The sequence below is a fragment of the Phaseolus vulgaris genome, chromosome 3, assembly GCF_051622355.1.
Source record: "Phaseolus vulgaris cultivar YP4 chromosome 3, ASM5162235v1, whole genome shotgun sequence".
Classification (NCBI taxonomy): domain Eukaryota; kingdom Viridiplantae; phylum Streptophyta; class Magnoliopsida; order Fabales; family Fabaceae; genus Phaseolus; species Phaseolus vulgaris.
Window position 1 is genome coordinate 39,425,679 of NC_143500.1, and position 22,004 is coordinate 39,447,682.

At 36.4% G+C, this 22,004-nt stretch overlaps 1 protein-coding gene across 1 annotated transcript; it reads left to right on the forward strand.

Annotated features, from left to right (window-relative positions):
• The first annotated feature begins 20,920 nt into the window (after positions 1 to 20,920).
• Positions 20,921 to 21,614, forward strand: LOC137805613 (uncharacterized). The gene has a single exon (XM_068605554.2). The coding sequence runs from the start codon at positions 21,064 to 21,066 to the stop codon at positions 21,433 to 21,435; it is 372 nt and encodes a 123-aa protein (XP_068461655.1). The 5' UTR covers positions 20,921 to 21,063; the 3' UTR covers positions 21,436 to 21,614.
• The last annotated feature ends 390 nt before the right edge of the window (positions 21,615 to 22,004 follow it).

Sequence of the window (22,004 nt, forward strand, 5' to 3'; positions counted from 1 at the left end):
TTTTATGCATGTATAATTAAAATGAAAAATTGAATATTTTGTCATAAATAAATTATGAGTTATTTAAGGTTAATTTATTCTTATTTTTTATTTTGTTATGCTAATAGGCGATCTAAACCCAGAACATTTAAGTAGTAAAAAATAAGTGCGCTCTTAATCTAAATTGAGATTCATCTAACGTTGAGGTTTCTCCTTGTATATATGGGGTAAGTCTTAACTCTCTCGTTTGTCGTTACGATTCTTTTTTTATTGTCTGTTTAATGTTAATTAACTCAGATCCCCTATTTCACACTATTTCCTTTATATTGTTCATGTAGATCGGATTCCTACTTAATGTCTTAGGGGTGGTCCAGACCCATGACCCAACAGAAAGATATAAAATTACATGATCACAAGATCGTCCAAAAATAACATAGAGGGGTTAAAATAGATGTTTTTTTATCATTATCTTGTACATATAGTTGTGTTTTGTTAAAAAAAAATTATTTTGATTAATATATATTGTAAATATATGTATATAGATGGGAGATGGATTTACGCTGGAGTATGGATAAAGATGAGGCATACATGAATTGCTTAAACATTTGTTTAGTTTAATTATTTTAAAAATATTAAAATTTGTTGAGAAATAATTTTTGTAACTAATTTGTAAGCAATTATTTTTTAAAATTTATAATTATTTGAAAACACTGCTACTTCCAATTTCTGAATATGGAAAGTTTGTGTATGATTTTTCTTTTATTTCTTCGGATATTATTTTCATTTTAAAAAACGTTTTTTTACATTCCAATGTTCTACCCTATATTTCAATAAATATTAATATTTTGATTATTTTAAATTTTTTAATTTTAAAAATTATTTTAATATTTTACATTTTACTTATATTTTTAATAAAAATGTTTTTTATTATAAATATTAATATTTTATTGTAAATACGTATTGTATAATACAATATAATAAAAAAATATCAAATAAATACAATATAATAAAACATACAGTGAGGATCAAGTTCAGAATATATTATATATACGTAGTGTATAATCATAGTATCAACATATGGGATTAAGTGATAGGATATATTTTACGCTTACAACAATTGTTTGGTAATTTTTAATTGTTTGTGTAAGGTGAAGGATGAATTTTAATTAATTAATTATTTTAATAATCTGACGTACAAGGTAATATTAAGATCTTTATTTCATTTATGGGCTAAGAAATTTAATTTATTATTTAATTTGAAAGTGGGGCATACAATATTTCCAGAGTCATTAATATTTTCTTTTTATTTTCAGGTGTTAGAGTTTCGTCATTCCAAGTCCCCATATCACTGTGATCATTATTGATTTTATAAGAATACTTTTTATATTCTTATATTTAAAATAATATGATACCATTATTTTACGCGTATAATTGATATTTTTCGGCATGCAAAGTGACAGAAGTGGGTAAGTTATAAAAATAGATTAGATAGAAGAAATGCCGACATAAGGTAAACGAAGAAAATGATGTGAAAGAAGTGATAAACAAAAATTATAATTGTTTAATAAGTGGGTTGGTTGGTCCAAACTGCCTCCATCCACTGATTTCTTTTATAATAATATTAATAATTTATCATGATATTTACTATTTAATTACTTGTTCACAAATTACTATTTACAACTTTCATTTTTAATCAATTCGAACTTTTAATTAAAATAATGAAAATACAGATGTAAAAAACGTGTATTGATATTTATTTTATTTTTTATAAAAAATATTAAATGAAAATTAATTTTAAAGAAAAAAATATTATTTTAAATATTAAAAAAATAATAATATCTAAAGTAATTTTTATTATTATTAAAATTTATAAATTAATTTCTAAATTGATATTTAATGAGCTATCAAATTTTTAGTTAAAAAAATTATTAATATTTAAAATAATTTTTATTATTGAAATTTATAAATTAATTTTTAAAATAATATCTATTTAGCTATCAATGTTTAACTATCATTTAATTTAGAGTTTAAATTTCAAAATTAATAATTAAAATTTTGATAGTTAATTATATATAAATTTAGAAATTAGTATATAAATTTTATTAATAATATATTTTACTTTAGATATTAATAATTGTTTTAATCTTTAAAATAATATATAATTTAATTAATATAATAATTTTTTTTCTATAACACTAATTTTTTCTGTATAGTTGGAAGTTAAAATTTTGTATGTATACAGAAACATTACACTTAATAATACTTTTAGATAATAAAATCATAACAATAATAAAATCATTATATATTTATATTTGTTTATCTCTTATTTATTGTCTATTTTATTACTATTTAATTTTATCTAATACATAGAAGATTCTCCTCGTTAACTTTTAACTTTTTTTTTTATATTAATATTTAATTTTATTATTGTATTATGGGCATTACGTTATTTCTTATTTTTTCTAAAACATAAGAAGCAGTTTTGAATGTAGAAAAAGAAAATTAATTTAATTTTCTGAAATATATCTCAATTTCTTCAAATTTTTCAATTTCAATTTTGATTTTTTGAAATTTTATCACTGTTTTTCTCTCTTCACTCTTTATCACTTTATCTCTCTTCTTTATCAAATCTCTATATTTCTCATACATAGGAATATATTACCGGAGAAAATCATTATTAGACTTAATTAGACTTAATTACAGGAATATAATCACTATTAATGAGTCTATAATTAGACTTAATTATAGGAATATATATAATTAGTCTTAATTACAGATGTTATGTTAGAAAAAGAATGAATCTGTACTGTTCTAATGCTATGGTTATATATATATATATGTATCATTGCTATAGATGAAAGACAGATTGAATAAAACAGAAAAATATTCTTTCATGGTATCAGAGCACAAAACTCTGATACCCGACAAACACAAAGCAAAGGCAACGGTGCACAACCATGGCATGCACCAAAAAAGAATAATGCCAACAAAGCAGAGCACGAAGGAGGAGGTGCTAAGAAGACCTACTCGCCATATGATCTCAACGCGAGTGACAATCCCGAAAACATAATCACGCAAGTCCAATTGCGCGGAGAAAATTACGACGAATGGGCAAGAGCAGTAAAGATCTCGCTTCGTGCCCGGAGAAAATGGGGCTTCATTGATGGAACACATATCCAACCAGAGGATGAGGCACCGACCTTGAAGATTTGTGGACCGTGCAGTCCATGATTGTCTCTTGTATTCTAAACACCATTGAACCAAGCTTACGATCCACAGTAGCATATGCTGAGACTGCACATAACTTGTGGGAAGACATTAAAGAAAGATTCTCGGTCGTGAATGGACCTAGAATTCAACAACTAAGGTCAGACTTGTCAAGATGGTGGTGGCAACTTACTTTGAAAAATTGAAGGTCCTTTGGGATGAGCTTGCTAACAGTGACAAAATTCCATCTTGTACGTGTGGTGGATGCAAGTGTGGGATTGGTGCTCAGTTGAAAAAACGAAGGGAGGAGGAGAAGGTTCATCAACTCCTTATGGAGTTGGATGACGCAAGCTACGGGACAGTAAGATCAAACATTCTGGCCTCAGACCCATTGCCGTCTCTGAACCGCGTATATGCTATGTTGGTACAAGAAGAAAGAGTGAGAATGATGGCCAAATCAACGGAAGAAAGGGGGTTGGTCGTGGGTCTCGCGATGCAGGCCAACTACAAAGAAAAAGGGCGTGGAGATATGGTAGAAAAATTAATGACGTGCAGTCATTGCGGTAAAAATGGTCACGACATGAAGGGATGCTTCCAATTGATCGGATATCCCGAATGGTGGGGTGACAGACCAAAAAGTGAAGGCAAATGGAACGGCAGGGGACGCCAAGGGATGCGAAACAAAGGTAACCCGACACGTGCAAATGTGGCACACGCTAGTGGAAGCAACAGTCAAGCCAACAATGACGACAAGAAACTTGAGATGGCAGGTCTGACCAATGAACAATGGAAGGTACTGGTTGATATGATCAGCAAACAAAAATCAAATGAATCAGAGAAAATGACTGGTAAGAGCATTTGGGATTTGTGGATTATTGACAATGGGGCATCAAACCATATGACCGGGTCACTGGAAAATTTGAGTGAAAAGGAAACTATACAAGGGTGCCCCGTAGGGTTACCCGATGGTGAACGTGTTCTAGCTTGCGAACAGGGAACAGTGACTCTTGAAGAAGGACTTGAATTGAAAAATGTCCTTTATGTTCCCAAATTAAAATGCAATTTACTTTCAGTACCTCAATTGACGGATGAAGAAAATTGTGTTGTAACATTCACTGATAAATTGTGTATTATACAGGACAGCACTTTGAGGACGCTGATTGGAGCAGGTGAACGGAAAGATGGGCTTTATTGGTATCGTGGGGTACGGAGGACTCAAGCATGTCATGTCAAGATGGAAAATCAACTAGCACTTTGGCACCAAAGATTAGGATATCCGTCATTTAAGATTGTGCAAATGCTTCCTGATATAAGTGGGAAATGTACTTGTGATGAGTTGAATAAAGTTTGTGAAGTTTGTGAAAAATCGAAACAAACGAGAGATAAGTTTTTCTTAAGTGCGCATCAAGCTTTGAATATTTTTGATTTAATTCATTGTGACTTATGGGTCCTTATAAAACTCCTTCATCCTGTGGTGCTTCATATTTTTTGACAATTGTGGATGATTGTTCACGGGCAGTTTGGATCTATTTGTTAAAAGAAAAAACAGAGGTATCAGTGACTTTGAAAAAAAAACTCACACTCGTTGAGAGGCAATACAACAAATGTGTTAAAATGGTTCGCTCTGACAATGGAACCGAATTCATGTGTCTAAAACAATATTTCATTCAACAAGGTATCCTTCACCAAACTTCCTGTGTCGGGACCCTGCAACAAAATGGACGAGTCGAACGCAAGCATCGGCATATTCTGAATGTTGCTCGGTCATTACGGTTTCAAGGCAATATTCCCATTAAATTTTGGGGGGAATGCGTTTTGACTGCAGGCTACTTAATCAATCTCACACCATCCTTCATTCTTAAAGGAAAAACCCCTTATGAAGTGATCCATGGATGTGTACCCAGTTACACGCACTTACGAGTATTTGGTTCATTATGTTATGCTCATAATCAAAATAGACAGCGGGATAAATTTGATAGTCGTAGCCGAAAATGTGTGTTTGTTGGGTATCCATATGGCCAAAAAGGATGGAAATTATTTGATTTGGAAACAGAAACTTTCTTTGATCTCGTGATGTACATTTTTTCGAAAATAAATTTCCATATTTTGAAGCCAAAAAGATGGACACTGCACCACCATTGCAAAACCCAATTATTGCCAACTCTTTAGAAACTGGAACGGACCCACATTTTCTTCATGAAGTTGCCTCCTCACACCTAGATGGATGCATCGTCAACCAACCCATTGCATCTCCCATCCCAGCCAAGGAGAATGCTACCCTCACAGATGACTTCGACCACACTATCAACGACTCTGATCCGTGTATAGAAGCCTCGACGCTACCCGCGGATCCACCGCCACGTCCGACGGAGACGGCGCCATCGGTTTCTTCACCACCGCTGACGGCCGCGGTTCCCCTTGGGCGAGGGCATCGCGCGAAGCTGCCTTCCGTACGGTTACGCGATTTTGTCGCAGCCACCACGATACCGTCAAGCCCCTCTGTTCCGTCACTTCCTTCAACAGAATCCTCAGGTGTTTCGTATCCTATACATGATTTTGTGAATTGTGATTCCTTTTCTAAACATCATCAAAGTTTTCTTGCCTCTTTACACACCGAGCAGGAACCCCTGTTCTTTTCTCAAGCGGTCCGAGAACCCCGGTGGCGTGATGCTATGGCACAGGAGATTCATGCTCTCGAACTCAATGACACCTGGAAACTCACCGCTCTCCCTCTTGGAAAGAAGGCACTTGGGTGTAAATGGATCTACAAAATCAAATACAACTCGGATGGAACAATTGAAAGATTCAAGGCTCGATTGGTAATTCTTGGCAATCATCAAGTGGAGGGTTTGGATTACAACGAGACGTTTTCTCCTGTCGTAAAGACGGTAACCATTCGCACAACTCTAGCAGTAGCAGCCGCAAAAGATTGGGAGCTTCATCAGATGGACGTTCACAATGCGTTTCTCCATGGTGATCTTGATTATGAGGTTTATATGAAACTCCCTCCTGGCTTCCAAGAATCTCAACCAGGGGCAGTGTGCAAGCTTCAAAAGTCTCTATATGGCCTCCGACAGGCCCCCAGGTGTTGGTTTGCTAAACTATCTTCTTCTCTCACTCGTTACGGCTTCCAACAATCCCCGAAGGATCATTCCCTGTTTACTCTCAATAATAATTACATACAATTGGTTGTGCTAGTCTACGTTGATGATCTTGTGATTGCAGGGAATAATGGTACTGCCATCCAATGTTTTAAAGGCTACTTAAATCAATGCTTTCATATGAAAGATTTAGGCCGCCTCAAGTACTTCCTGGGGGTTGAAGTTGCTCGCTCCCCCAACGGAATCTTCCTTTGTCAGAGGAAATATGCCTTAGATATCATTACTGAAGTCGGATTGTTGGGTGCGAAGCCCGCCACTACACCATGTGAAGAAAATCACAAATTGAGCTCCGCTACTGGTTCTTTTCTTTCTGACCCGGCTACTTATCGTAGACTTGTTGGGAGGTTAATTTATATGTGTTTCACTCGACCTGACCTTGCCTACAGTGTCCAAGCTTTATCTCAATTTATGCAAAATCCACGCTCCGAGCATTGGCAAGCTGCTCTTCGTGTTGTTCGATATTTAAAGGGACATCCTGGACAAGGAATACTCCTACCTCGAGAGAACAATTTACAACTCTTTGGGTGGTGTGATTCTGATTGGGCAAGTTGTCCACTGACACGGAAATCTCTCACCGGATGGTTTATTCAACTCGGCACTTCCCCAATCTCTTGGAAAACCCAGAAACAACAAACGGTTTCTGCCTCCTCTGCTGAGGCTGAATATCGATCAATGGCTAAGACCACCCGAGAATTAAAGTGGATTAAAGACATTCTCGCTTCTCTACATGTTCCTCATCCTGACCCAATTCGTCTTTATTGTGATAGTCAAGCAGCACTTCACATTGCTAAAAACCCGGTCTTCCACGAACGCACCAAACACATTGAAGTTGACTGCCACCTTGTTCGAGATGAAATCATTCACAAGTGCCTTCTTCCATCCTATGTGCCCACACATACACAACTAGCTGACCTTTTCACCAAAGCTCTCGGTGCTAAAAAGTTTGGAGCCATCTTGGTCAAGTTGGGCATTCAAGACTTACATGCTCCAACTTGAGGGGATATTACCGGACAAAATCATTATTAGACTTAATTAGACTTAATTACAGGAATATAATCACTATTAATGAGTCTATAATTAGACTTAATTATAGGAATATAATCACTATTAATGGGTCTATAATTAGTCTTAATTACAGATGTTATGTTAGAAAAAGAATTTGTACGGTTCTGTACGGTTCTAATGCTATGGTTATATATATATATATATATATATATATATATATATGTATATATATATATATATATGTATCATTGCTATAGATGAAAGACAGATTGAATAAAACAGAAAATATTCTTTCAGAATACATATAAATCTATATTTTATTTAAATAAATATAAATATGCATAAAATAATAGTAAAAATGAAAAATAAGGATACACGCTTTCACTCATGTGTTCCCGTTAGTATTAATAATGGAAAAATGTTTCTTATTTTTTAACGAGTAGTCACTAATTTTCTTAAACTTTTTTATACTTTATATCATTATCTTTTTAGCCAAAATATTATAATAAATAAATTACACAATAAATGTAATAAAAAAGATTAAACTAAACTAAAAAAGAAAAAATAAATGAAGTGCAATATTGATGCTGCAATTTTGTTCAACAACACTTCTTCACAGTGTTGGTGTCTGTGTTGGGAGTGGAAATGGTGAATTCTTTGAAGCAAAAATACTATTGCATTAAGGCATGTTGGAACCAGAAGAGGAAAACGTTTGCATTTCTTGCGAACTTTTAAATAATGGTGGATAGAACTCAACATCTATAATGGCATTATAGAGCTTGCTTGAGTGGTGGAAGATCTACACATCAACCACACAGGTGAATTAGAGTTGTAATATTTACTTGCAAAACGTATAGTTATTTTTAGTAATATTTCAAATTTACCAAGCAAATTTTGTAAAGAGACAAACTAATCCGGTCATCATGAAGTTCAGACATTTCTCTTTAAATGGTGTGTCTGTGTCAGACATATGTATTGGACATCGATACACTTGTAGGACATGTATCGATGAAGTGTCAAATTCAAAAATATTTGTTGGATTTCTGATAATTATAACATGAGTCTAATACAATTTTAAAAATGAGAAATACATTAATTTTTTAAAAACTCAAATTTATTATATAAATTTTTATTGTGATTATAAAAATAAGGAACAAATCATTTTGAATCAGTTATGAAAAAATATTTTTCTGGTAAACAAAAAAAATTAAAATATACTTAATGCACATAAATTATATAATATATATTCCCGTATACTACATTTTATTATATTTTAAAAATTATACGTATCTTTATATCCATGTCCGTGTTGCATCAATATCAACATGTGTGCTATATAGTAGTCGGTCACACTTTAACTAAAATGTTTACATCGTATGCTACCAAGTAAACATTCTTTTAACACGTTCCATTTATTTTTTCTTCAGATCATAAATAAAATGACATAAATATTTTTGTAAAAAGTTGTATCAATCTAAAAATTAAATAAGAGGTTTCGTGCAATTAAATTGTTTAGGTTGAAAAAAAGTTTAATTTTGAAAACTAAATTAATTGTATTAATTTAATTTGAACTTAAAGTAAAAAAAAAAATAGTCCGGTTAATATTATTAGTATGCCATTTAAAGCGATCAACGATTTTTAATATTATCATATTAATATTTTTTATATTCATTAATTTAAAAACAGTTTAATAGATGCAGACATGGTTTTTAAGATAATGATTAGCCTTTTTTTCTTAATTTACTATTTTTTAATACAAATACGATATATTATAATGAATTTGAGTTAAATATAAATTTACTATATCATAATCGGTAAACACGTAAAGCGTGCAAAAACGAGCCTAAAATATTTCACTTCATTTTTCCCTTTACCAAATCAAATCTGACACCTCTGACTTACTTGAAGAATTTAATCATATAACTTATCCCTAAAACACCCTAATGTATCCACCTAAATATAAATTACTCTAAGTTAATTACGCCAAATAAATATTTCGAAATGTATATTTTATCTATTTGATTAGAAAAATAATGATAAAATTGCGAACACTGTTTTTATTTTAACAAACTTAAATCCACTCTTATTTCTTAATGTCACGAGAAACTCCAATTACGTAGTCTTTTTAAAAGATAATTACGTGTTTGTTTAAGTTACTTCTTACTCGGATTTTATCTATTATTACTATTTTTAATTTTTATCGACGAAGAGAAAAGTCTAGTCAAATTAAAGTTTAGACTTTGTATTTCCACGTGATTTTAGAAGTTTATTTATTTTATCTTCAACCTAACCATATTCAAATAAAACGAAAAAGGACGAATTTCATTTTTCAAGATTTTTCCCAAACAAAACCACACCAACCCGTGTTTTTCTTAAAATGCTAGATAATTCATCATCGAAGATTCAACTTGTATACACTAAACCCACAATAAGCCCAAATCTTAACATATTAGTTATTTATTGATCAGTTTCTCAGGGTTCTCCTATTCCAACCCAAAACTTCATAAAGTCTTATTATAGTAATACTTTTCTCTCCTATATGGAAAAAGTTCTCTTTCAACTACTTCTAACCTCCTTATTTTTTAATTATTTTTTTGTAGGCCACTTAAAATATGGGTGTTCATAATTCTTTATTTAGTTTTTTGTTAGGTGCACATTCTAGGTATTCTTAAGTTCAAGGAAAGCGTATAATTTTCGTCGGTAAAGGATGAGACTGGTTGGTGAAGAGAAAAAGCACTTTGATCTCTTGAAAATAATCATGTGATCTCGAAAGACAACAAAAGTCTGTTTGAGAAAAGTGGAGAATAAGTGCACAAATTAAAGCTGGACACTACCTAAAAACACTTCAGGCTTAGGTTGAATTTCAACCCCCTTCCACTTATATGAGGCCTCAAGTTGAGTTCAAACTTTTTTTTCAAAAAAAGACTACTTAGTAGTTAATGGGCTAAAAATCTGAAAGCTTAAGTCTACTGCATTCTTTCGGGTTGTTTTTTTATTATTCTTTTTCTCTCCTACTGAGTTCTTGGTGTTTTTTCCATTACTCATTTAATGGCATCCAGTGCTGAAGAAATCATTAGACTTCAAACAAGAAGAGTCTTTTGGTGCATGAACCGTCGTGGGAAAGTATGTATATTTATCTTTTTTTTTTCCAAAATTTCTTCTTTTCAACATTTTCTTCATTTGCTGACATTTTTTTTTCTTTATTTCAAAAACAATAGCTTGGTTATGTAGATCGGGCTTTCGCCATCGAGTTTCAAAAAGAACTGGGAAAGGAGTGGACCCTGGCTGATTCAGAAGGAAACGTCCATATAGTGGAATATAACGAAAATTTATTGTCGTCGGAAATATTGAGTGGATGGTTTAATTTGTTTGATTTTTATGGTTTCATAGATGATAACTACATTTTATTCCGTTATGTGGGTCACAACTCCTTCCATATAACTGTTTATATGGATGACGTCCCTCAGAGTGGAGTAAATCGTTATTTGGAAGAAATTGAAGGGAAAAAACCCTTAAGCATTGGTCCCTTCGATCATTTTTCCATAAAGTTGTCTCGATTAAGTATCAAACTTAGTTATTTGGTTAGTATAAAATTGATTTATTTAAAAATGCTTTCTATTATATTATACTTCATTTCTATTTTCTTATTATTTCGATATTGTTGTAGGATCTTCCTGCTAAATTTTCACAATATATTCGACAAGGGAGATTTAATAAGGTTACTCTGCATGGTCTACTAATGGATGTGGAATGCAAGGTCTTGAAAGGGAAGCCTCCTTCTAGACGGATTAAACTTGGTAAAGGGTGGAAGAATTTTTGTAGTCTTCATTCTTTTCGTGAAAGAGACAAGATTATCTTTGAATGTGATACGAGAATCCTTCTTCTCATATCAGGGTTTTGTTACTTACTTTTATTCACAGTTTAAGCTATCTTGCATAATTTCTTTTATTATTCTCATAGCATAATAGTTACCAGTTATTAAGAAAGCTCAGACATATTTATGTTTCTGCTTGGACTTTTTTTGGAAAACTAAAGTACTCTTTATGTTTATATTATATTCACTATATGTTTCTGTTTAATAGTGTTCATATTCTATCTGTTCATCCATTTCTTGCAATATGAATACATAAATGATTATGTTTCATTATCTGGTATATTTATAATAAGTTGGCATTATTATATATGCTTAACACTATAAAAATTGCCAGTATATTAAAGTCATAAAAATCTTTGATCATATTTTTTATTATATATATTTTGTGTTAATATTAGAGAATGCTTATATTCGTTTTATTCTTTGTATATTTTTTATTATTAATTAGTCATTCAAGTATTAATTGTTGCTTTTTTTATCTAGAAACCTGATGATGTATATATGTTTATTATTGTTGTATGGTTTTTAAGATCTTTAGTTATTTATATAATAGTATTTCATTGTATTTATATTTCATTATGTTTTATTTGTATTATATTACATTACATTTTATTTTAATTTATATCATAAAAGGTGAATTCATAATTTAATATGATTTTGCCTACAATCTGTTTATGGAAGAAACACACATTTACTGATATTTTATTGTAATAATTATACTTGGTATAATCTACTGAATTCTATTTTTTAATGGCAATAATTTTTTGGAGAGTTTTTTTTGCAGATTAATTTACATGAAGATAGCATGAGGTTGGTGAAGAGGACTTCACAACATAGTATTAGATAATTGTTTATATAATAATGTATTTATTCAAATTATTTTATTGTATTGTTATTGTATTGTAATATATTTATTATGACAAAAATATATTCATGAGTTTTTAATTATTTATGTTATATTATATTAAATTCATTAATATACTAAAAGTATGTAAACTTATACTATTACAATATATTTATTTTCATTTCATCAATTTAATAATTTATAATATATCTAAATAAATTTATTATTTTTAATATTAATATTTAAATATAAAATATTAGAAAAATTCTCGTGCGTTGCACGAGTCAACGTACTAGGAAGTGCACAAATTAAAGCTGGACACTACCTAAAAACACTTAAGGCTTAGGTTGAATTTGAACCCCTTCCACTTATATGAGGCCTCAAGTTGAGTTCAAACTTGATTTTCTTTTTTCAAAAAAAGACTACTTAGCAGTTAATGGGCTAAAAATCTGAAAGCTTAAGCAACCGCGTTGAATATAATTTTTTATTTGCAAGAGCTTACAAAAGTGCTGATCCAAAAAACAAATTAAATCCTCTATCGTTGCAATGTGGCGGCATGTAAATTTGTGCTTTGGGTGTGTGTTTGACTATATTTTTAAGTAAAAAGCATGAGAACTTCCACATTTTATACTATTATCTAATAATTATATGTACACTATATATTATTTATATTTAGTTTTGTTGTGTAAATATAAAATTTTATTATTAAAAGGAGCAGTAAAGAAGTTGTTAAAAAAATGGGTATGAATGATAATTTCCCTTTAAGTAAGTAACATGATATATTGACAATTCCCGTATTTTATAAAATCATATAATGACCATATTATTGAGCCCTTGGGTATAAGGAGGATAAATTATTAGTTGGAATTTTTTATCCGGATTAATTTTTATATGTGTATAGTATTTTTTAAAAATAAATTAATATATATAGTGGTTTTAATGTAGGGATTGTGTACATAGTTTAGAAGTGTATAATAATTTTTTGAAATCCACTTCCATATATCAGGAGTTTGTTTATGGGAACGAACCAGCTAACACAATTGAAGGAGTTGTGGATGGTAGAGGACTGGTTAAAAAATGCGATGATACGTGTGTATGGAAGGAAGGAGAGAATTTGGAGTATCCAATTAGTTCAACATACAAAATTTGTGATAACTTATCAAGTGGTGAATATAAACTACTCTATGAATCCTTTTGGAAGGTTAAGGCAAGGTAGCCCTACTTTATGTATAGAGGGTGTTGTAGAATAAAATAGTAACAAAAGTTATTTTTTCTAGGCAAGGACGATTTATGTACAGTAATTTATGTATAATATATGAGAAAGAGAATGAGACAACTAGTCACTTATTTTTTTACATGTAAAGTGGTGTGGGTGGTATGAATATATGTTATAGGTGGATTGGTGAGACTAAGGTGAGTCATAGTAATGCAAAAATGAATTTCCAACAGTTTACACAACTCAGGGTATCATTAGTTGCAAATAGGGTTTGAGATGTATGTGGGTTGCTATAATTGTAGAGATGTGGAAACCAAGCAATATGATAGTCTTTAGGAAAGGTAAAGTGGACCATTTAGAAATTTTCATCGCAACTAAAGGTTTTGTCATAAATTACGTGTAAGTAGTGTTTGGCTGAATACACATACTTTGAGTGGTGTATGGAGCCTTTGACATGTATGAAACTAGTTAAAAAGAAAAGATCATAATCAACAAACAACATGAGTTCTCTACTTCTGGTATAGGTCAAGGCATAGAAGAGTAGGGAGAGGTGCATGTTTCATGTTAGGAGGTATGTTGCAAACATTAACTTTTGTTCTTTGTTTGTATCTTTATCTGTCTCGAAACATTAATTTATATTGTTTTTATATGCGGGTTGGAGCATCCTTTAAATGCTTTAATTTATTTTATTTATTCATTGCTGATAAAAAAAATACAATATAATTTGGAAGGTTCCGACATGTTACTTTCAAGATGGGGAAAGAGTAAGGAAATACAAAGACAACTTTGAATGGTAGAGCTTGAGGGAGAGACGAGGTTGTTGTTTTTTTTTTTTTTTTGTAAGAATAGATGGGGTATTTTGATTAATAGGAAGTATGAATTAGTAATTGTGATAAAAAAAAGAAAATATCTAAGGAGCAAGATGATTTTTTTAGTGTTTGATGTGTCCCAAGATGTTAGGAGTTATTCAACGGAAGACAAATGGACGGGGTTGGGGTTGGGGTTGAAAGATAAGGATTCACGTGTCATTTGGAAAGAAAAGATGAAAAGAAAATGTGGTTCCTCACACCACTCTGGCTGCTGTTTTGGCATATTGTTAAATCCTTAGGCAGATGGGATAGTTTAGTTGTTGGAGTCAGAAGTTGTGAATTACCGTTGCGATTACAGAGACATGTGTTATTGTACCGGTCGGCACCGGACGACCGCGTGGTTCGAATTAAATTATCTAATTAACGTGTTACACGTGGAATAAACGGTTACAATTCCCGCTGAGCAACAAACACACGTGAGCACTCCCTGGATTTTCGGGAACATCCCCTAGATCCCAGGAAACCATCTAACACGACCCAAAGACCACGAAACACGTCGCGAACCACCAACTGTTTGACCCCAATGGCCCAAGCCCAAGTGAACAATCAAAAGGGAAGAAAAAGAGGAAAAAAGGTACGTTTTTCAGATTATCAGAGATTCTCACTGGAAAAGATTGCTGACTTGAGCGTCGGAGCACAATCGCAGGTACCCCCACCGGCCGACCGAGGCACGCAAAGAAGAAGGAGACTTGAAGAACAGGACAATTAAGAGTGAAGCAGACACCTTGTATCGACGTGGACCAACATTACTCAGTCCCCAATATCCATACAGGTACAATTGGCGCCCACCGTGGGGCCGAGTAATCACTATTCCCAGACCTAGAGGTACCAACGCTCGAGGATGGGTTCAACGACGAACAACAACAATGATACTGCCACGGAAGAACATAGGACGATACTCCAAACCCTCCAGATTCAAATGCAGGAGTTGCTCCAGAGGGGAGTCATTTATCAGCTGCGTCAAGATGAAGAGAAGAAAAGACAGGAAGAGGAACGCTAGCAGCATGCGGAAGAGATAGCTCAACTGAAGGAGCAGAACAAAAGATTGATGGAAAGACTCGAGCAATCTGAACGTGAAGGACATTCGCGTGCGCCTTCTCCACCGCCATTCCAGTCAGGAACGAAGACAATAGTCCAAACAATAGCCCAAACTATACCTCCCACATCACCCGTGCAGCACACCCAGGTAACCCTAAACAGGGTAGAAAACCCGAGAGGCCATCCGTTCACCGATGATATCATATCCACTCCCCTCCCTGACAAGTGGAGAGGCCTAACGATAAATCTTTACGATGGATCCACAGACCCAGACGAACATCTAAACATATTTAGAACTCAAATGACCCTTTACACAACTGATCGGACGGTGTGGTGTAAAGTCTTCCCCACCTCTCTCAGGGAAGGCCCCCTTGGATGGTTCTCTGATCTTCCACCCAATTCCATTACAAGCTTCGACGCTTTGGAATTGAAATTCACCACACAATATGCCACAAGTAGACCTCATCGGACGTCCTCCATGTCCCTCCTGAATGTCAAACAAGAAAGGGGAGAATCATTAAGAACATTCATGAACAGATTTAGCAAAGTGTGTATGAGCATTCGTAACCTTAATCCAGAAATAGCCATGCATCATTTGGTCTCGGCCATACTACCTGGAAGGTTCACTGAAAGTCTTATCAAACAGCCCCCGTGTAATATGGATGAATTAAGAACAAGAGCGACAAAGTTCATGCAGATAGAAGAACACATTGATTATCACCGAAAGACACATGTAGAGAACGCGGACAGAAGTAAAGGGATTTGCCCCCCCATGGTGCCGACCGACCGAGATCGCCATCGCCCCAACAGGGGTCCCCGCTTCCACAGCTACACTCCCTTGATTGTACCAAGGGGGAAAGTTCTAGACAAAGCGCTACAAATTGAATTGATTCCGGCACTAAAGTAGTCGCAAACCCCTCCCAATGCCGATACCAGTAAACGTTGCCAGTACCATCGTAACTACGGTCACACGACCGAAGGATGCCAAGCACTAAAAGATAAAATTGAAGAGCTTGTCCAAGCCGGTCACCTCCGTAAGTTCGTGAAAGCTATCGTTACTATATCCAGATCACCCTAGCGTGATCATGATCCCCGAGAACGTGCAGGACGAAGAGACGACCGAACCCGCGACAATCACTATCGTTCGAACAGAAGGAAAAGAAGCGAAAGTCTGGTTCGGCGAACGAGACCTAAAAGCGAAAGCCCTGAGCGTAGGAGCCGAACTAAATAGAAAGTTCGCGCGGTCATCAATACAATCGCTGGACCGGTATCACTCGGCCAGCCCCCTCAAGAGATTAACTACATTGCCGGTGGTTTTGCAGGTGGAGGATGCTCTAATTCAGCAAGGAAGAAACATTTAAGGGCAATTCAATCCGTTCATACCTCCACACAACGCCGACCGCACATACCACCAATCACTTTCACCGATGATGATTTCACAGCAATTGACCCATCTCAAGATGATCCTATGGTAATAACTGTGGAGCTAGATAAATTCGCAATCGCAAAAGTCCTAGTAGATCAAGGAAGCTCGGTCGACATCCTTTATTGGGAAACATTTAAGAAGATGAAGATCCCAGAGGCGGAGATACAACCCTACAACGAACAGATAGTTGGTTTCTCAGGAGAAAGGGTCGACACGAGAGGATTTATTGATTTATACACTACATTTGGCGACGATTATCTCAGTAAAACCATCAACATACGATACCTACTCGTCAACGCCAACACATCGTACAATATTTTGCTCGGTCGTCCATCTATCAACAGGTTGAAAGCCATTGTCTCAACTCCTCACTTAGCTATGAAGTTCCCCTCAGTCAATGGAGATATAACAACCGTGCATGTAGATCAGAAGATAGCACGAGAGTGTTATGTAGCTAGCCTGAAGGTGGAGCCGACCCGAAGGCTTTATACCACGTCAACCGAACGAACCACAGAGCGAAGAGGCCGGTCGCCAGAAAGACGTTCTAGAGGAAGAGAATCTAGAAGACACTTAGTCGCTTTAGTTGATCTGGATCCTCGACTGGATGATCCCCGGATGGAAGCAGGGGAAGATCTTCAACCCATATTCCTCCGTGACAAAGACCGAAAGACGCACATGGGAACGTCTCTCAAACCGGACGACCGAGAGGCGATCGGTAAGACATTAACAAAAAATGTTGATCTTTTCGCTTGGACGGCTGCAGACATGCCAGGGGTAAAATCAGATGTGATTACCCATCGGTTATCTGTCTATAAAGAGGCCAGGTGGATCGCTCAAAAGAAAAGGAAACTAGGTGAAGAACGGCGCAAAGCCGCACATGAAGAAACAGACAAACTAGTTCAAGCTGGTTTTATTCAGAAGGCCCACTATACAACGTGGCTAGCCAATGTAGTGATGGTAAAAAAGGCGAATGGAAAATCGAGAATGTGCGTAGATTATACAGACCTTAACAAAGCATGCCCAAAGGACTCGTATCCCTTACCTACAATCGATCGACTGGTCGACAGTGCAGCCGGTCATTAAATCCTAAGTTTCCTTGATGCTTATTCGGGTTACAACCAAATACAAATGTACCACCGTGATCGAGAAAAGACCGCGTTTAGAACGGATTCTGATAATTTCTTCTATGAAGTCATGCCATTCGGCCTCAAGAACGCCGGAGCCACGTACCAGCGACTTATGGATCACGTGTTCCACGACATGATCGGTCGGAATGTGGAAGTATATGTTGACGACATCATAGTCAAATCAGATTCTTGCGAACAACATATTTCTGACTTAAAAGAAGTTTTTCAAGCCTTGCGTCAATACCGCATGCGTTTGAACCCGGAAAAGTGCGCGTTCGTCGTAGAAGGTGGGAAGTTCTTAGGCTTCATGCTCACCCATCGGGGCATAGAGGCTAATCCAGAAAAATGCAAAGCAATCACTGAAATGCGAAGTCCCAGCGGACTCAAAGAGATTCAGAGACTGGTCGGTCGTCTTACATCGTTATCTCGGTTCGTACCAAAGCTTGCCGAACGAAGAGACCCATTATATAACTTTTGAAGAAAACGACTAAGTTTGAATGGACAGATGAATGCGAACAAAATTTCCAACAGCTAAAAACATTTCTAGCATCCCCACCGATCATCCAGAAACCGAACGCACGAGAACCCATTGTGGTCTACCTCGCTGTCTCCAATGAAGCGGTGAGTTCCGTTCTAGTACAAGAAATTGAAGCGGAAGAACGACCGGTATATTTCGTCAGCCGAGTCTTACACGACGCGGAGACCCGGTATCAAATGGTCGAAAAAGTTGCCTTAGCTTTAGTCATTACCGCACGACGGATGCGGATGTACTTCCAAAATCACAAGGTTATTGCTAAGACTAACTATCCCATTATGAAGATTCTCACCAAGCCTGACCTGGCCGGACGAATGATAGGTTGGGCAGTCGAACTGTCAGAATTCCATATCGAATACCAACCCAGGGGGGCCATCAAGTCCCAAGCCCTTGCCGACTTCACAGCAGAACTCACTCCCTATCCGACCGAAGAAACTCCCCGATGGACATTATACGTAGATGGATCATCAAACAGTCGTTCGTCCGGAGCGGGAGTTGTACTTGAAGGACCAGGGGAGATTGTTATCGAACAAGCCATGAAATTTGAATTTAAAACTTCCAATAATCAGGCCGAATATGAAGCTATAATCGCAGGTCTACATCTGGCGATCGAGTTAGAGATAACAAATATAATTTGTAAGAGCGACTCCCGTCTAGTCGTTGGACAACTCACAGGGGAGTATGAGGTAAGAGAAACATTACTCCAGCAGTATTTTCATTTTGTGAAAAATCTTCTAAACGTTGAAATCTCATTCCAATACGTACGGAGGGAAAATAACACTAGGGCGGGCGCTCTATCAAGATTGGCTACCCTAAAAAAGAAAGGTGTCCACCGGTCGGCCATACACGTGACCCTCGCTAAACCAAGTGTTGGTACCGAAGAATGCATGGCGACCGACACTCAACCCAATTGAATGACTCCCATAAAACAATATCTGACCGATGGTGCATGCGATCCACACTTGGAGAAGACAATGAAACTACAAGCCGCCCGATACATACTCGTTGGCCAAGATCTCTACAGGAGAGGGTATTCCCGTCCCCTCCTAAAATGCCTTAGTCCAGAACAGGTCACCTATGTAATGACCGAGTTACACGAGGGGATATGCGGAACCCATTCAGGGGCACGAACTATGTCCGCCAAAATTTTAAGAGCCGGATACTACTAGCCGACCGTACAGGGAGACTGCGCCGAATATGTTCAAAAGTGTGTGAAGTGTCAGGAGTTCGGCACCTTGTCGCACCAAAAACCAGAACACCTGCACTACATCCTATCCCCCTGGCCATTTGTGAAGTGGGGAATGGATATTATCGGACCTTTCACACCCGGAAAAGGGCAATGCAAGTTCCTATTGGCTGGCATAGATTACTTTACCAAATGGATTGAGGCTGAACCATTAACAGCCATCACCGCCCGTAACGTACAAAGCTTTGTATGGAAAAACATTGTCTGCAGGTTTGGCCTACCTCAGATCATTATCACAGATAACGGTCGACAGTTCACCGACCGAGGGCTAGCCGAATTCTATGAGAAGCTCCACATCAGACACATCACGAGTTCGGTCGAACACCCTCAAACCAACGGTCAGGCGGAAACCGCCAACAAAGTTGTTCTCAATGAGTTAAAGAAGAGACTCGGCCCGTCCAAAGGAAACTGGACTGAAGAATTGTTAGAGGTTTTATGGGCCTATCGCTGTACTCCCCAATCAAAGACTCAAGAAACACCTTATAGCCTGACGTACGGCACAGAAGCCATGATTCCGGTCGAAATCGGCGAGCCTTCACTGCGCCGACAGACATTAGACTTAGACTTGAACAAAGAAAGTCTACTCGTCGGCCTCGACCTCATCAATGAATTAAGGGACAAATGCAAGATAAGAGAAGAAGCATGCAAAATACGAGCAGCACGAAGGTACAACTCGAAAGTGAAGCCACGAAGATATCAGAAGGGAGATTTAGTTTGGCGCATGCGTAGCGACACTCGGAAGGACGGTGGAAAGTTTTCAAGTAATTGGGAAGGACCATTCCGCATTTCCAACACAGCAACAGGAGGAGTATGAATAGATGGGGTATTTTGATTAATGGGAAGTATGAATTAGTAATTGTGATAAAAAAGAAAATATCTAAGGAGCAAGATGATTTTTTGAGTGTTTGATGTGTCCCAAGATGTTAGGAGTTATTCAACGGAAGACAAATGGACGGGGTTGGGGTTGGGGTTGAAAGATAAGGATTCACGTGTCATTTGAAAAGAAAAGATGAAAAGAAAATGTGGTTCCTCACACCACTCTGGCTGCTGTTTTGGCATATTGTTAAATCCTTAGGCAGATGGGATAGTTTAGTTGTTGGAGTCAGAAGTTGTGAATTAACGTTGCGATTACAGAGACATGTGTTATTTCGTTGTTGAAGCTGTTCAAGATGCATTCTCCTTTCATAAAAACGACAAACCGAGGAACGGGCGTGGCAATTGGCACGGACAGCGACTGAGTTTGTCATCCTCCGTTGGATTTCTCTATTTTTAACAAAAAAGCCCAGGCCCAAGGCCCATTCAAACGCGTTCCACGTCACTGACACGCGAGTTCGTAATCTAATTAAAACTCATTAGAAAAGCGTGTAAGGAGACAACCCCACCGGCCACCTTCCTTTTCCTCTCACAAGGCTACGTTTTCTTTCTTATCCTTTTCTTCTTTCGACACGCTATAAATACCTCTCGCGCTGCCCCCCTTTCAAACCCTAACTGTTACTCAACTGTTCACAGGCACAAATCCAATATCAAACTCTCAAAATGGCCGCAAATTTGATCCCTATCAGAGTTGCCGGAATCCATGCCTGCGCTACCTCCGGCCACCGCAGGACCGATGCCGATCGTCGGAGAAGCTCCTCTGTCAACTGGTGGACCCCGCTCTTCGGCTGGTCCTCCGAACCGGATTACATTGAGTCCAACAGCAAAGCATCGAGTACGCAGCCAGCCAAGCTGGAAGCTGTTCCGGAGGCGATGGACTCGAAACGGCGTAGACCACGCTTCGCCGGTGGCTTCACGGAGGAGAAGGCGAAGCAGCTCCGAATGATGACCGCAGAGTCCTTTCACGATACTATGTATCACTCCGCGATCGCTTCTCGACTAGCCTCAGACTTCAAGGCCCGCGCCGATCTGTAGCATTTCAGTCTTTTTTTTACTATTTCTTTGCGCATTGTATGTAGCCAAATTATAGGTTTCAATGTAACCGTTGATGCAAAGTGATTATTAGAGTTTAGATTAGACTATTCATTGCTACAGCTGCGATGTATGTAACAAGAATGGAATACGAATATAATTGACTATTACTTGGTGAACTATGATTGGATTTTCGGATTTTGATGCGGTGATTCTGTTTTTCCGAGTTCATCTTGCCTTTCCTTTTCTTTTTTTTACGTGGAGTGTGGGGGAAGTGTGTGATGGCATCAGTAACAGTAGTTGGTGGGGCCAATCTGACTCCAATCTGACTAAGCAGACAATTGTAACTGGTTAAGGAGCGTTGATAAGAAATAAACAATTAATTAATTGCGTACTTACGGTGCACGTACAAATAGGAGCGGAATCTTTGAGAAATTAAAAAGATTTAAAATTTTAGGAAAATACCGCCTTAAGCATCGGTCCAGGGAATATACCCAGGCTCTGCCTCCGGGTGTCTCTATCCGCTAAGTATATTGTCATGTTAGTGGGATGTATAAAACAAATTAATCTTG

What these genes read in the sequence shown, in the direction of transcription:
- LOC137805613 (XM_068605554.2), top strand. Translation starts at nt 21,064, where the DNA reads ATGGCCGCAAATTTGATCCCTATCAGAGTTGCCGGAATCCATGCCTGC.